This window comes from Raphanus sativus, chromosome 2 (assembly GCF_000801105.2).
Source record: "Raphanus sativus cultivar WK10039 chromosome 2, ASM80110v3, whole genome shotgun sequence".
In the NCBI taxonomy this organism is placed as follows: Eukaryota; Viridiplantae; Streptophyta; class Magnoliopsida; order Brassicales; family Brassicaceae; genus Raphanus; species Raphanus sativus.
In genome coordinates this window covers 7,490,325-7,507,114 of record NC_079512.1, presented here as the reverse complement: position 1 = coordinate 7,507,114, position 16,790 = coordinate 7,490,325, and the positions used below count along the sequence as shown (strand labels likewise).

Sequence of the window (16,790 nt, the reverse complement as noted above, 5' to 3'; positions counted from 1 at the left end):
GACAACACCGATTGATAGTTTTATTAATCAAATTCAAAAGAAACGTTACAACGAAGATAAGAAGGAACAGTGAAGCAAAAGGGGACGAACTTGCCGATTACACACACAAATCCATAATCCCTTGTTGCATGAGAACGTGACGTTCATCATTTATTTTAAATCCAAGAAAATTACAAACACAAAAGCAATTACTTATTAAAAGAAACAAGAAAACAAGACAATAAGTTCAAGCATTTGAAACCATACGATCTGTTTGTGGTTTAGGCATCTCTTAATATATATGTCATAAGTATACAACTTAGACGCATGGGTATAATGTCGGAGTTATATGGCCACAATTATTGAGGAGTGCGTTGACATAGATGGGAAGGTTAAGCTTGATGCCAAGAATGTTAACCTTGAGTGCGGTACAGAGACAGGCTGCAGCCTCAAGGTCAACCAAGCCATCAATTAATGAGCAGCATGGCTTTACAGGTGAGTATCCCAATATTATGTTAACTACATTGAGAGCATTAGCGCAAAGACCAATCTGCAGGGTATCTCTTGGACAAGTGCCCAGAGCAGAAGTGTGAGTGAAGAAGAGGAAGTTCAGAGAAAGGAAGAGTGCAAGAGCGATTCTTGGAGCCATTTGTTTGTGTACCGGGAAATCTTTAAATCAAAAGCTGAGGAAGTAGTAGTGTGTTTATATTTGTTGAGAAGGGTGAAGATATATTGAGGGTTTAGTGGGTATTTATAGAATTTTCTTTAGGTGAGAAATTATTATATTAGTTTTTCATATTTATTAACTATGGGTCGACTATTTGTTTGGCAATAAAAGAAAAAAAATAATTATTTAGTTAGCAAGACATTGGACACCCCTACACCATTTGGCGGTAGAAATTGATACCCTAGACTAGGTTTGGGCACGAATTGGATATCCGAGTTTTTTAAGGTATTTGTTATTTGCTTCGAATGTTACTGATATCTAATTTTCTGATTTTTTTTTGCTTCGGAAAAATACAAATATTTAAAAAAATGAATATCCGAAAAATAAATAGATATTTGCAGATATTTGTGACCACTTACGGATATCTCATTTGTTTTTATTTATACAAATAATCTTAAAAATTTGGTGCAATTATTTTTGTAAAATATATATTTTGCATGATATAAAAGATAAATTTTTAAACTTAGTTAACAATTATAATAATACAAAACTTAAGAAAAAATCAATAATTTTCATAAATGTTTTCTCTTCCTTTTATATAATACTTTTATCTAAGTAATAATGTGAATATAAACTGTCAAATCATATGTTAGAGTAATAATTATATAGTTTATACATTTACAACTTTAAATATAATAAAAAAATACATGTATTTATATATTGATGGATCATATCGGATATTCTCTTCTCAAAATTTTAGTATTTGTGATTTGTTTTGATTTTAACGGATATTGAATTTTAATATTTATTTTGCTTCAAAAGCTTACGGATATCCTCAATTTTCGGATCAAATAGCAACGGATAATGAATCGAATCAAATTTAAAGGATAAAATGCTCATCCCTGCCCTAGACTAAATAACTATGAGTTTGTTAGTCACAATTCCCAATTTCTACGTTTAAACAAAATATATAGTCAAGCTACGTACTTCCACACCAATTTGGGTAACCGTCATAGCAACCAACTCGTGGTACGTCAGCTTTCTTTTTCGAGATAATGAACTACAATTTTTTTTTTGTATATATATACTGATTTTTTTTTTATATTTAATATACTGTTTTATATATGCAACAAAACGGTGGTATTCTATCAAATTATTTTGCTTTTATGTTGAATACTTACACCAATACGAAAAACGGATCTGGTTCAGGAAACGATCATCACCGAAATCGTTCAGATCCCAGTCACAAGCCGAGATCTTATTTACTCAGGTTTGGAAATATGAAGATGGATCTTCTGATTCAAACACGTTGATGCGGGAAAATATCAATAAACTGGTTATAGAGTTTGCATTAAAATATTTAATTCACTTTCATTATTATAATAATTTCAATTTATTATCCTTTTTCTTCGAACGGTTTCGGAAAAGATCGTATATCACATGGACCATGTCATCCTTGGATAGAATTGATCTACAACTCGTTCAAGCTTGATGGACTAGAAGGCAAAAGGTGTTAAAAAGTCAAGCAAGGGAGTTGTGAAGGAAAGAGCACAGCCGCCAGTTTGTTTAAAACAGTATAGTCATTAAAGTAATACTCTGCATGTTTGGAAACCTTTAGTGGTTATCATTATTGTTATAAAAGACTATTAAATCTGTATAATCTCCCATGAGGACAAGTTAATGGCTTCATTTAGCAAAAGTTGGTGCTGCTCTTTTTGTAACTAAAATGTTCATGCCGTATTGATGGACTAATTATACTAGTTCTGCATGTTGTCAATAATATATTGTATATTTCATCGAGAGTTATAATGCAACGACAGTTCTAACACAAAACATTCTTTAATAATAAGTTTTAGGGTTAAGAACTTGTAGATTAAAAAATTGGAATAAAAAAACACCTTTGAGTTTCCTGAGTCGTCTAAGTGCGAGGATTTTCTTATAGTAATAGATTTTATCTTTATACATTTGAAATCAAATTTAAATTTGATAGTAATAAATTAGTTTTAATATCTCCGTTTTCAAGGATTTAATTTTTCTGAATACTGGTACGGCCATCTAAAACTTCTTTCAGAAATAATATTAATTAAAAAAACGAAAGTTGTAAAAAGTCAAATATGCATGTTCATGATGACTGATATAGTTTATAAGAAGTTGTTCATGATGATCATTGATATAGTTTATTAGAGGTTGTCAGAACAAATCATATTATATATTAAGGTGTTATAACAAAAAAATTATCATGTTACTTATTTTTCAAATTATATTTTATTTAATTAATTTGAATAAACATAGGATCTACAAAACTATACTATTTATATATTTATTATCGTTACAAATTGACTTCATATATTAGTGTTCTGCTATGTCTCATTTACTTTTCACTAATCAATCCTTAATTTTTTAATAATAAAGTTTGTTATTTCTTTAAAAAAAGTCAGGTTCTCTCTGACCTGTTTCCCGATGCAGAACCGTTGGGCGATTTCTGTCCAACCTAAAACTGCCTTCGCCAACCTCCTGTGATGCTCTCTTCCTTTCTCCTGCCCCTCAAGACCCTCCCGACCCAAACTCTTCCCTTTCCCCAGTTCAATTTCCACTATTATCAGCCACTCTCATTTCATCCTCAAAATAATTTTGAAATATAAGGAGAATTTTATATGGATGCTTTTCTTTTAATAATAGTGATTAATCTAACGACAAGTTAATTGCTTCATTTAGCATGTATTCATGCCGCATTTTTTGTAACTAAAATATTGCCACCGTACTGATGGACTAATTAGATTAGTTATGTATGTTGTCAATAATATATTAGTAATTTGCATCGAGAGTAATAATGCAACACCATCATTAATGCAAACATTCTTTAATATTAAGTTTTAGGGTTTAAGAACTGGTTGATGAAACAAATGGAATAAACAAAAAAAGAATTTTTGAAGGTTGCAAAACTTTTCCATCCATTGCTCTTGCATAGCCATTTGTGTCCCTGAAAATTCCAAATTCATCAGGTGTTAGTGAAACGTTCCTGATATCATAAGGTTCATGAAATCGAGATTGAGCTCTGTTGAAGGCATCGATCGATGGTGATGTCGTGGTGGCGATTGATGGTGCACGTCTAGCTGCATGGTTGGATCGATTGTTCATGTTGTTGCAGTCCTCCATTGATAAGTTTCTGAATGCTGGAAGCTGCTGGGTAGAAGGTGAAAAGGTTTGAATTTTCGTGTTTGTAGTTGTCAACCTTTTATACCCATGTGTTGTCCTAATCGGTGAAATTCCGATTTTGTCCTTTAAGTCGTCCAGGTTAATATCGATCGATGTGATACTGGCTATGTCAATCGATGGACGATGTCGTTTTGCTGGATGAAGTAGATAATCGATCGATGGTGGGCGCTTGATGTCGATCGATTGTGGGAGTCGATTTGCAAATCTGTCATTCTCCAAGTAATTTTCCCAAGCTCTCTCTTCCCAGTATTTTGCACGATGTTCTTCATTGTGGTCTCCACTGTGGGAAGAGGTGGCTATGTCTACTGCAAAACTCTCATGAAATCCGCTATCTGCCCAACTCTTTACTGAGTAATCATCTTCCTTTCGGCTGGGTGGGATGGCAAAATTTGGGTAGCAATGATCTGGTAGATCGAGTTCATCATCTGGTGGGTCTCTGTCGATCGATGATCGATATTTGTTGCCGATCTCCTCTGACTGGCGGGTGTCGATCGATGATGTTAACATGCTGTCGATCGATCCCGAGTACTCTGTCTCGTACTCGACTTCACAATGACAAACTGCAATAATACCAGGATCATCATCTTTTACCACTGATTTGGCTGGTGGTTTCCCAAGCTTGACAGGGTCATAGTGGACATCTGGATCTATCAGAGTCAAGCACATCATGTTGGTGTTCATGTCACATACGGCTCCTACTGTAGCTATAAATGCTCTTCCAAGTAAGAGGGAAGAGTTCCAATTTAGCTTGATGTCTAGGACATGAAAATCCACAGGGACGATAGCATTACCAATATGTACTTCCAGGTCTCTGATGAAGCCTCCAGAGTTTTTCTGAGTGTAATCCACAAATGTAAAAATCTCTGGTGAAGGCTCTACTTGCAGGCCCAGATGGTCTGCCATGACCTTTGGTAAGATGCTGACTGATGAACCAGTGTCACATAGTGCATGAGGAAATTCAATCCCTTGTACTACACAGGGTATTGCAAACTTCCCAGGATCACTCTTCTTCTGCAAAGTAATCCTTTTCCTCATATCTTCTCTGACATTGTCAAACCTTCTTCTAATGTCATTTTCAGTCTCCCTTGTTTCTTTGAAGAATATCCACAATCTGCTTGTGAAGTAAACCTCCTCAAAAGGTTTTTCTGGTGGGATTCTGATAACTCTCTTAGTAAAACCATCAATCTCTTTTTCATTAGCTTCCCTCTTAAGGTTCTTAGGAATCTTCTCCTTCCTACTCCTTAACCTTCTTCCTTCAGTTCCCTCTGATGTAGGTGTAGTGTCTGAAGGGTTACCAGTAATCTCTGTAGGGTTAGCTTGTGGTCTCGGTGTGGGTCTGAGTGCATTGATTCGGTTGATGTCTATCGATGGTAGTTGCACTCGGTATGTGAGAGGTGCGTGTCGATCGATAGGTGGAGAAAAGGGTCGATCGATACGTTTCTCGTCTTTGTGTCGATCGATGAGTGGCTCGTCTCGTCGGTCGATATCTTCGTAGGTGTGGGTGGGTGGGTATGGATGAGAAGCCGTGAATTCAGCATGTGTCAATATCCTAACCGCGTTGCAATCTGCAGTCGTATCCGGAAATTGCATAGTTGATGTCGATCGATGTGGACTAATTGGTGTCGATCGACACCATTGTGATCCACCGAAGCTTAGTGAACTTTTCACTTCGAAGTCTCCTTCTTGTAGCTTCTCCTGTTTCACTACTTGCCAGAAATCATCATTTATAATGGCATTCACATGGTGCTTCCTATTTCCTTCCCCTACTTCCTTAGAAGTTCTAATCCTCCTGATAGAGTCTTCAGTCTGGACAATCTGTGTCTCAAGTTTCTTAACTTGAGTGCAAATGGTATCTATCCTTGTGGTCAGATTGTTGAAGACAGAGTCAATCTTCCCATTGAAGTCTACTGTAAGCTTCTGCTGACCTTCTAGAACTCTATCAATCATGGCATCAAACTTACTCTCCTGGGTGGGTGCTGGTGGGTTTTGGTAAGCTGAGTTGCCGTAGTTCCTTGTGTTGGTGAAGGGTTTCTGATACTGTGAACTCTAGTTGTAGTTACTCTTCTGACCAGTGCCAAAAAAGTTTTTGTTTCCACTCTGGTTTCCATATCTCTGAAATCCAGTACCTTCAATGTAGTTCACATCTTCCTCTGTATCATCTTCTCTAGCCTCTCCTTCTTCAGCTGAGCAGACTGGCTGCCCCAGAAATGCATGTAAAGCATCTATCTTGGCTCTGACTTCATTCATCTGGTCTTCTCCGATGGCTGCAACCGATTTCTTCTTGTCAGAGTCAGTGTTCTTGGTGCTGCTGCTGTTGGCTAGGTTCTCAATAAGTCTCACAGCCTCTATTGGATTCCAAGTGTTGAAGTTCCCCTCGCTAGCAGTATCAAGAGCAATCTGATACCTCAAGGCGATACCTCTGTAGAAAGTGCTTAGCAGCTGCACTTCATTGAATCTATGGTGTGGACAGTCTCGCTGGAAGAACTTAAATCTGATCCACGCGTATTTAAAAGTCTCACTAGGCTTTTGCGCGAAAGTGGCGATTTTGCTCCTTAAGTCTTCAGCGCGTGCATCATCAAAAAAATTGCGCAGGAAGGCGTTTTTGATGTCGGCCCAGGATGTTAGTGATCCTATAGGTAGCTGCTTGAGCCAGTGCGAAGCTTCTCCAATCAGTGAATATTTGAAGAGCTTGCAGAGCAGGTAGTCCTCAGGGACTCCATCCATACGAATAGCAGCGATAAGATCCTCGAACCTCTCCAGGTATCCGAGACACGAGAGAGTATTACTGAGGCTTGAGCTCGAAGTTCGGCTTCTGAATCTCTGGAAGTCTAATAGCTGATATGTTGGTGTAGTACTCGTCTGGACGATTGTAGTCTGCCAACGATCGTGTTTGAGCTTATTCTGTAGCCTCAGCTTCAGGCTCAGGGATTATGTTTCCCTGTGCATCTAGCTTCTGACCTGTTGCATTACGCAGATTACCATTTTGGTCATACAGGTTTCCATTCTCGCCCTGCGTGAGGATAACAATCGCGACCATGCTTCGCGGAGTAGTGTCGATCGATGTGCAATGAGTAGTATCGAACGATGTGGATCGGCGAACGGTATTGGTCAACGGTGCTGTCTGAGTGTCGGTCGACGGTTGAACGTGAGTATCAGTCGACGGTACTGCGGTTTTGTCGATCGATGCGGAGCGTAGGTCTTTGCGGATTGAGCGTTCCAAGTGTGCAGGATCTTCTGAGAATAATAGTTGATTTCCCCTGTTGCTTCTGGTACTGCTGGGCATGTACCTGAAAAGACAAGAAAAAATTTTAATCAGAAAGGGGGTAAAAAGAAAAAACCTAAGATTAATAAGATTAAATATAATGGCGATCAAAGCTCCCCGGCAACGGCGCCAAATTTGATAGTGCTCAAATTACCCAGTAGAGCTTACTCTCTCAAATAAGAAGTACAGCTGTAGTACTTAGGGATCAAATCACGAGGAGTTAGGGAACCAATTAAATAAAATCTACTAATCAATCATAGGTGAAATTGGTTTATATGATGGAAATAAAAGTAACAATTCCTAAAATGAGCAAGGTAGTTGCTCTAACTAACAATATGATAGGTTGTTTAAATGTGATAAAGAGTGCTAGACATAGGGCTTTTATTCAGGAATGGAGATTATAACTTCTATAAATGCTTTAATAAGTTGTTTGTATGATATTATAGATCTCAGCCGCTTAACTCAAGTGATGTATCACTGGTTAAATAATCTAGATCTCTGGTCTCAACTGTCGTAATGTTGACACAGAAAAAGAGTCGATCGATATCCTTTTGAGATATCGATCGATACACCTTTCGCAGCGCCGATCGATTCACCTGTCGGGATATCGATCGACGGCTTCTAGATATGCCTAGGCGCAAGCTGATAGTGAACACTAGGTCTCAAGGAGGAGCTGTCGCTCTTCTCAACGCTAGACAAGCTAGCTCAAATGGATAATTCAAGATAATCAAAGATCCTAGTGATCTATATTCTAGTTAGCTAATCTAGAACAAGCATAGGGTGCAATCCATTTGATGAGCACCACAAATTAGCAATTATAGTTTGGGGCTACTCCCACAAACCTATTTAAACCCTAGATCTAACAAGTAGACTACTCAGACATAGCTAAGCAATTCATGACAATGGATAGATGAAAGAATGGCATAGATAGATGAAAGAATTGCATAGATAGATGAAAGAATTGCATAGATAGATGAAAGAATTGCATAGATAGAAATAAGTAGAAATACAAAAGGAGATGAGAAATCTCTCCAATCTCTCAAAACAATATAAAACTCTAGTCTCTCTCTCACACTCTCTGCTTTTCTCTTGAGTTGTCAAAAGCTTGCTTCTTTCGAAGGTTGCCGTCAAAAAACCCTTAGCAGGAATATTTAAGCATTTCCATTAGGTTAAAAACTCGTCAGGGGCAATCTCGTAATTTGGTGAAGTCTTGGTGAAGTAGTCGGCTAAACCATTTCGTCCTCGATATCGATCGACAACACTGATGTGTATCGATCGATTATAATCTTCTAGTACGCGGATCTTCTCAGTTACATTGATCGACAACTCTGGATGAGTATCGATCGATTATAATCGCAATGTTGACTTCCGACTTGGTCTTAATTGGTCAACTCGGGTATATCATCTCTTGTTCTCCAAATGCTCCAAAACATCACTTTCTCACGAAATGCTCATGAACCTGAAAACATACCTAACAGGTTAGAAAACAGATTAAATATATAATAAAATACTAGTATACCATGGTTAAAAACGGGTAAAATCCATGGTATATCACAGTATACCAAACGCATTACAAGCCCTAGACGGTTATGGCATTCAGGGGGAGTGTTGTAAACCAGATGGGACTGCTCATAACCAGATGATCGAGGTTATATTTAACCGAGATTATATTAAACAATCATATATTAATGGATGGGCCTTTAGTTTATTTCTAAGACATGGCCGATTCTCTTAATGTTTAAGAGAGTCTCACATTGCTTATGAGACTTGTAATAGACGGCATAAGCTCCATATATAAGGAGCCTTTTGTCTTTGATATTGAATAACACAATCACTCCTTTCACAAACAAAGCCTATGCGTCTCTCTCTCTCTCTCTCTCTCTCTCTCTCTCTCTCTCTCTCTCTCTCTCTCTCTCTCTCTCTCTCTCTCTCTCTCTCTCTTTCTCTCTCTCTAGTTCGATTTGTTCCAAGCAAGAACACTAGGATTAGAATACAATTTACCAATTTTTCCTATTTTATATCAAAATAGTATGCTATAGAAGCAGTAGCAGTATGCTAAAGAAGCAGTATGCTGCAGAAGCTGTATGCTCTCATTAAAACTTTTAATAAGATGATTGGTAGAGCAGTAGCAGTATACAATTTTAATTTTTTTATAAAAGTTATTATATAATATATTTATTTTAAAATATATATATTAACTATATATATATAATTATAATATATATATATATATATTAATTATAATATATATATATATTTAACATATTAATATTAATAATATATTTGTTATTAAAAATAATGAATCTTAATTAATAACATAAACTAAATTTTAAATCTGAAATATTATTATTTACAAAATAAATGTAAAATTTATTTAAAATATAAATTTATTTTTGGATATAAAATAATTTTGAATATTATTAAATAAAATAAATAAAATAAAAATTAATTTTGGATATAAAAATTTTGAATATTATTAACTAAATAAATAAATTATTATTATATATATATATATATTAATATATAAAAGAGATATAATTAATTTATTTTATTTACTAATTTCAAAAATTATATTTATATAAAAATAAAATTTACAATTAAAATATCTATTTTTAAAATAATATTTCGCATTTAAAATATAATATAATTTATATAATTAAATTATATATTAAATGTGAAATACTATTTTTAAAAATATTTATATTTTAGATTTATTTTAGAAATCAAAATTTCATTTTCTGCATATAAAAATAATTTTATGATATTATTAAATCAAATAAATGTACTAATTATTTATTTTTTCTTAAATTTATAAATTATAAATGCAAATACTCTTCCAAAAGCTTCATATGAGAGCATTTGCCAGAGAGCATTTGGAAAACATTAACATTTAGTAAATGCTTTTCTAAATGCTTTTATAACAAATGTTGATTGGATAATGTAGAGCATAATGCTAATGGTAATGATCTACCAATCAAGGCCTTATTGTAATTTCTGTTTACAGTTAACCCAAAAAATAGCATTAGGGCCTTATAAGCCCACTAGAATAAGTTGGGTTCAATTTTTTTTTGTCGTATCGCACGCAGTTCGTTCCTTTTCACAGCTTTTTCGAGAGGAGAGGATCGCCATCGCCGTCGCCGTCGCCGTTCGCCTAATCCTTCTCGATCTTTTCCTCCTATCAGGTTATCGTCTCCGTCCACACACGCATGATCTTTGTTTTCTCGCATCAATTTTTGATGCTTGGTGTAAAGATTCTAGGGTTCTTTGCCCCCTTTTATGATTACATATTATCCGTTTTTGTTTCGGCGCCGAGAAGTTGTTACCTTCCATTTTAGGAATCTCGATAGGTGGTAGCTACGAAGTGAATTGCAATTTTCTGTAACACTTGAAGAGATTATCGAATCAACATATGTATAGCTCATTTCTTGGCAATGTATCTGGAAGTGTCTTTGTATGCGAAAATCATTTAGCTTTCTTACCTCTTTATCTCAATGTTCCTCTTATTTGAATTTGAAACAGTACCAGAAATGATGAAACTAAGCTTTACATAGTCTAAAGTTTTGAGTATTTATATTATTTAACTAAACGGACCAATGCAGAAACTTTCATATCTGTTTGCTTTCGGCTTTCTATGTTTTGTGTGTTCATCGATTTCAAGATCTTGAATTGCTATAAATACTAGGAGTTGAAACTGTTATTGACTAAGTCTCATTGTTTACATCTTCACTTAGCATTAGATTCTGAAGATATACTGTTTATTACTAAGTTAGTGTGATGTGTTTCTTGATGTGAATTTCATCTTCCAGGTTGTTCAAACTCATTAAAATGGGCGATTACACAATTCAGATAAGTTCAAGGCTGATCAATCAGTTAGCTGAAGGCGACAATCAACCAAAGAGGAAGGCGAAGAAAACCAAACCCAAAGTGTCACCTCAGAGCAAGGCAGACCAAGCGAAAACACACCACCATGCAGAGAAACCAAAGCCAATGGCAGAACCACCGACGCAGTCACCACCATTCTTCTTCCCAGTACCGCAACAAGCAGCAGCAAACACGGAGCTGGAATTGATAAAGTCCGTTTTGAAAGAGGGTGAGAAGGTTCTTGAGAAAGTGGAGAGACAAGAAAGGAGCATTGTTCATGAAGTGGCCGAGAGAGCCAATGATCTGAGGGAGAAAGAGTTTAAGATCCCGGAACCGAAACCAATGCCTTGCTCTTCGGATCACGAAGCGTGGAAGAAATGCTACGAGGAGAATGTTGGCAACCCTTTGAAATGTAGCGGTCTGGTTATGAGATTCCAGGATTGCGCGCGCCTGTTCAGACAGCAAGTGAGTTCTAAGCAAACGTAGAGACAACAAAGATTCGAAAAAACATGAGATAAGAATCCAAAAATCTAAATTCTATAAATAAAACAATGAAACAAAATAACATAATTAAATACAATGTACCAATGAATATTTTGTTTTTATAATTTATAATATTTATTAAAAATTGCATCTAATTTAATAACTTAAATGATGTATAAAGTAAACATTAATGGAAAATATATTCAACAAAAATATTATTTTTAACTCGTCCTAATATTTTAAATAATATTTGGTTTTCTAAAATAGGAAACTAAATTAAAACCTAACTAATAAAATTATAAAAATAACATGTTACTTTTAATTATTTGATAACATTATATTTACAGTGTCAAATATTATCATCTTTCTATAAAACTTATATATATATATATATATATATATATATATATATATATATATATATATATATGTTATTTTGTTTTCTCAAATTTCTGTTAATTTATGTCAAATATAAAACTCATATATTATATTTAAAAAATATATAGATATTATTTCATTTTATTTAAGAAATTTTAATATTTATTTTTGTTATTTATGTTGTTTTATTAAATTCTACTAAATTCTAACGAAAAAACTATAATTTAAAAACTTCAAACTTCAACCATCAACTTTCATGTAATAGAACCACCAACCTTCATATAATAGATAATTATTTTAGATGTTCATATATCTTAGTGTATTTTGGATACATATTGGGAATTGAGATCATGTTTGGTACAAAATCTTTTTTGGGTTCTATTGGATAAACCAAGATTTGTGTAATTTTTTATGTTAAAAGTTGTTTTTTATTTTATCAGTTATGTGTTGTTTTATAAGATCATACTATATTCTTATACAAGAAAACAATATTGGTACATCACTATTCAAAGAAAGATTTTCTTTTGCTCAAGAACAAGCAGATTGTATGATCTATTCCTTTAAATTTATCTATTCTATTAAAACTGAAGTACACTTTAAAAATAACCCATAAATTTTCATTAATATTACTATTCATGCCACTGACAGTAAAACTTTTCCTTTGGCTTTAATACATCATTAACAGGCCTTCAGGGCAGACGCATTAAGGGTTCAGGAGGGGAGGTCTCACGCTTCCCAAAAAAAAAAATATTATAATAATGAATTTGAGTGATCCCGTCTCCCTGCGCCCCTTCTGGACGAACCGGTTCAGCACTGTATCGGCGGGCCCCACGCCGCGTGGCGGCCCGCGATTAGTCCACATATTATTATTATTTTTTTTTTTAGTAATCAAACGAAAAAAATAAAATAAAAAAATAAAAAATTAAATTTATGATCCTCTCCCCAAGATCACTGATGCGGATGCCCTCACGTGATGCCATAACCAGCCCAATATAATTACCATATCAAATAATTATCTGATTTCCCTCAAACCAAAACCAATCATAACTCGGGTTTAATATTTGAGTTCTCTCAAATCAAGCATAACTCGGTTTAATCATTTAATTTCTGCATAATGCGTTGTACATCTATATTATTAAAACTAAAACCGAAGTACAAATTAGGTTTATTTGGAAAAATGGATGACAATTTTTTAAAATTGTTTGTTTGGAAACTTGGATAGCATTTTTTTAAAAATAGGTTTGTTTGGAAACTTGGATAGCATTTTTTTAAAATATGTTTGTTTGGAAACATAAATATCAGTTTGAAAAATAAAGTTATTTGGAAACATGAATAACAATATAAAAAGGATATAATATTGTTTGGAAACATAAATATCAGTATATTAGGAAAAAAATGAATTTATGTTATTAAGAAAAATTAGAAATCTATTATATTATGAAAACTATCTATTTGGGCCAATTTTAGTATATATGAAAAATGAGCTAATATAATTATCTAAAAATATCATTTATTTAAAATAATCATAAAATAAAATTTAAACTTTATATATTTTCAAATAAAAATAATAATTTAAATTTGATTTATATCAAAAATTGATTCAAAATATACATATATTCAAAATTTTACTTTTACTTATATATTTTCCAATAACCATTATTAAAAAATGTTTCAATAGAAAGTCAAATTTCATATACCAACTTAAATTATGATTTTATATTTCACATTAAAATTTAAAATATGATATATGTGATTATTTATATGATAGTACGTATAAAATACTATTAATTATATGTTTACTCTATTGTTAAAGGAAAAACTAGATTATAAATTAGGGGTGGAGAGATTTACACTTAGGGTCAATTTTATACATTTTATATCATTCTAAGTCAGTTTCGGCTCCTTAGACACTTATCACAGGTTTCAACGCATCAAAAACCCATACTACCCTTCCTTATGTCAATCTGAAAAGCCAACATTCATTCTTTGAGTTCCGGTTCAGATCTAAAGCTTTTTCTCCTTCATTCCAAAAACACTTTAAAAAATACAGACACATGCGACGAAGTGCGAAGAAGAAGCTTAACCCTTTAGAAAATTTACCAACATCATCTTCAAGCAACGAAGATGAAACAGAGGCTCTGTGCAGAGAGAAAAAGAGTTAGCAGCTAAAGAACATATATTCAATGATTCTTCGTCTGAGAAAGAAGACAATCTCATGAATCCCATCATCATTCCGCTTACAACGAAACCAAGAACCCAAAAAGACACTTCGTTGCATATGTATCAGAGTCGAATCCTTCCAAATCGAGATCTGGATTGGAGTCCTGCCCTTTCAATTTCAATACGAAAAAGCTGTTTTTTAATTAATTCCTCTCTTCTCCGTCTTCTGCTCTGAACTGCCGCTTAGCGTATTGCTCCATCTCGTCACTTTTCCTCCCATGGATACCTAACAGCAACAACAAGCCACCATTGAAGTAAGCTTCGAAAGCTACTCTTCTGTTTTGGAAGTCAGGAAGTGTTTTAATCCAAGGCTTATTTTGGGTTTTAGAATGCAGGCGGAAGTGCTTATGGTTGGAGCTGGTGGGAAGTCACCCAAAACTCTTGCTCTCTAGGGCTTCCAACTTCCAAGGCGTAGAAATCGTAAGTTCCTCGCTTTATTTTTGTTGTTGTTTCTAGTATTGATAAGTTGTTATTTATTTTTCTTGATTTTATATTATAGCACTTAGAAACTCCTACTGATTTGATTTTACAACCTGGCTACTAATTAAATTGTTTTCAGATTCTTTCTGATGAAACAAAATGTGCTTATGTATTTCTAGATTGATCTCCTTCCATAAGAACATATATGAATTGTGTTGGTGATTGGGTTGTTGAGCTCTTGAAGTAACGACTAAGAAAAAAATATTAAGTAGCTAAGTATTTACCTTTGATTACAAAGAAGTGACTTTATGTTTGTGGGGCTTGTGTCTGATTTAGATGGATTTAGTTTGACAGTGTCTTGAGTGTTCATCTCACAACTTTCAAGTCTCTGGATTCAGTTAGAGAATTTGGATAAGAAATCCAGAAGGAGAAAAACGTTGGATATGCTATACACCTTAAAGTTCTTGTTGGCACTAGTGTTAAAAATTCACTTAAGTAACATGTACATGACTAAAAATGTACGTGGTTTCCTTTATGGCTGAATGTCAAATAATACATCTTTCTGTCTTCTTGATTGTTTGAGCTTGTTGTGCAGGCGAGATTTTGGAATTAAGATGTGGAGGCACAAATCTGTGAACAATGGTGATGATACATAACTTTTTGCAAAGCCACTTCTTATTTTTTTTAGTATATGTCTACTTGATGTCCATGTATACCAACTTCACTGTGTACAAGAATATAATCATGTCTATCACGAAACATTGTACTTGTTATCATATATAATCCAAGTTTATTACACAAGCAGTTTTTAGATTTGTGTACATACATATTTGCACGTTTGACCATTGTGGATAGCAAAATAGTTTCCATTGTACACCTATTTATACATTTTTTTCATGATCCACATGTACACATATTTGTACATGTACACCTGTTTGTACATGTTTTTCATGATCCACATGTACATCAGAATGATGTTATCCACATGTACACCTTTTGTTTAAAGAAGAAAAACAGATATAGGTAAGTTACAATTCACATGAGCTTTTTTTTTTTTGTCATTGAAATTCAAATATAAGTGCTCTGGGCCTGAAAGGCATGTAACCAAACAAGAAGAAAAAGAAAGAAAATAAAATGCATCCAATAGGAGCATCCCGTAACTTGCTCTCATAACGAGCAAAAAAGAAACCAAAGACGTCTTGAACGTATGATTGGGTTCTATATGGTCCCTTGTTACGCTTACTGCAATCTCCCACGCCACCAAATTGCACTCTTGAACAACCCAGCTAAGAGATATGGCCTTTACAACCTGCAACATGTTACTGGTTCTCAAGTACCAATTCTGATGAGCTGGAAACATAGCAGGTTGATTGAAGATGTTTTGGATCTGACAGAGCAACTTTCTTCTTGTTTTGGAACATCTCTGAGCTAGAAGAGTAGACATACAAAAGAGTGGACAAACTAAGGATGGGGACATACATCGAGTCTTCCTCAGTTGTATTACACTCGCTGTTCTTCAGAACCCAGAAACATTTGCTTTGATATGAATGGAAAAATATGCAGTCTCAGACCAACGGGAAATGAATGAAACACTGACCTCTTCGTACATGAACTCTGTCTCCATCTGGTCAAACATAAAAAAGATGCAGAGAATGAATTTCAAAGGTAGGTGAAAGCAAAACACTTTTCACCATCTTTTTAGCTTCTCAATCAAAATTAGAATTAATTAAAAAAATAAAAAAAATAGTACCTTCTTGCATCTTATGGACTAAATTGGGCATTCTGGCAACCCAAGTTTCTTATGAACTTAACCATATTTCTAGCGATGTCAATGACCTTTTCTTTGCTCTGCTTGAGCTTATACTCCAATTGACTGTCGCCCATGGGGACAAATGTTTGGATCCTTGACCTTTTAGGGTATTGTCTTTTGACACTGTGGGAAACCCAATCTCGATATCGATGTCGAGATGAGAGTAGCACCAGGGGACTTTTCACCGTCACAGAACGAAGATGGCTGCAAGGGAGGAACTGAGGAGAGAGAAAAATAGATCTGATACAGAATTGCAAAGACCACGGTAAATGAGAGAGAAAATAGTTAAGCTTTAGTTTGTATAAGGATAAGATTGAAATTTCAACAGGGTAAAAGAGTAGGAAAGTGTCTCGAGAGAAGTGACTTAGAATGATATTAGTATGTGTAAAAGTGACCCACACCGTAATTCTTTCATTAGGGGTGGATGTTCATATACCCATTCAGGTTCAGTTTGGGTCTGTTTGATTTTCGGGTTTCTGCGGTCAAAGATTTCA

The 16,790-nt window shown here is 34.4% G+C and overlaps 2 protein-coding genes and 1 long non-coding RNA gene across 3 annotated transcripts; 1 reads left to right on the top strand and 2 right to left on the bottom strand.

Moving 5' to 3' along the window:
- On the bottom strand, window positions 1-696 carry LOC130498535 (putative lipid-binding protein AIR1). The gene has a single exon (XM_056991979.1). It carries the CDS (start codon window positions 626-628, stop codon window positions 299-301), a length of 330 nt encoding a protein of 109 aa, XP_056847959.1. The 5' UTR covers window positions 629-696; the 3' UTR covers window positions 1-298.
- A 9,453-nt stretch (window positions 697-10,149) lies between these two features.
- LOC130501764 (uncharacterized) lies at window positions 10,150-11,623 on the top strand. The gene is made up of 2 exons (XM_056996593.1): window positions 10,150-10,306; window positions 10,931-11,623. The coding sequence occupies exon 2, from the start codon at window positions 10,950-10,952 to the stop codon at window positions 11,469-11,471; it is 522 nt and encodes a 173-aa protein (XP_056852573.1). The 5' UTR covers window positions 10,150-10,306; window positions 10,931-10,949; the 3' UTR covers window positions 11,472-11,623.
- A 3,825-nt stretch (window positions 11,624-15,448) lies between these two features.
- Window positions 15,449-16,681, bottom strand: LOC130501771 (uncharacterized). Its single transcript, XR_008939872.1, has 2 exons — window positions 16,237-16,681; window positions 15,449-16,110 (listed from the first exon to the last, which is right to left on the bottom strand). It is a non-coding gene; the product is annotated as an uncharacterized LOC130501771 (long non-coding RNA).
- Between the last annotated feature and the right edge of the window lie 109 nt (window positions 16,682-16,790).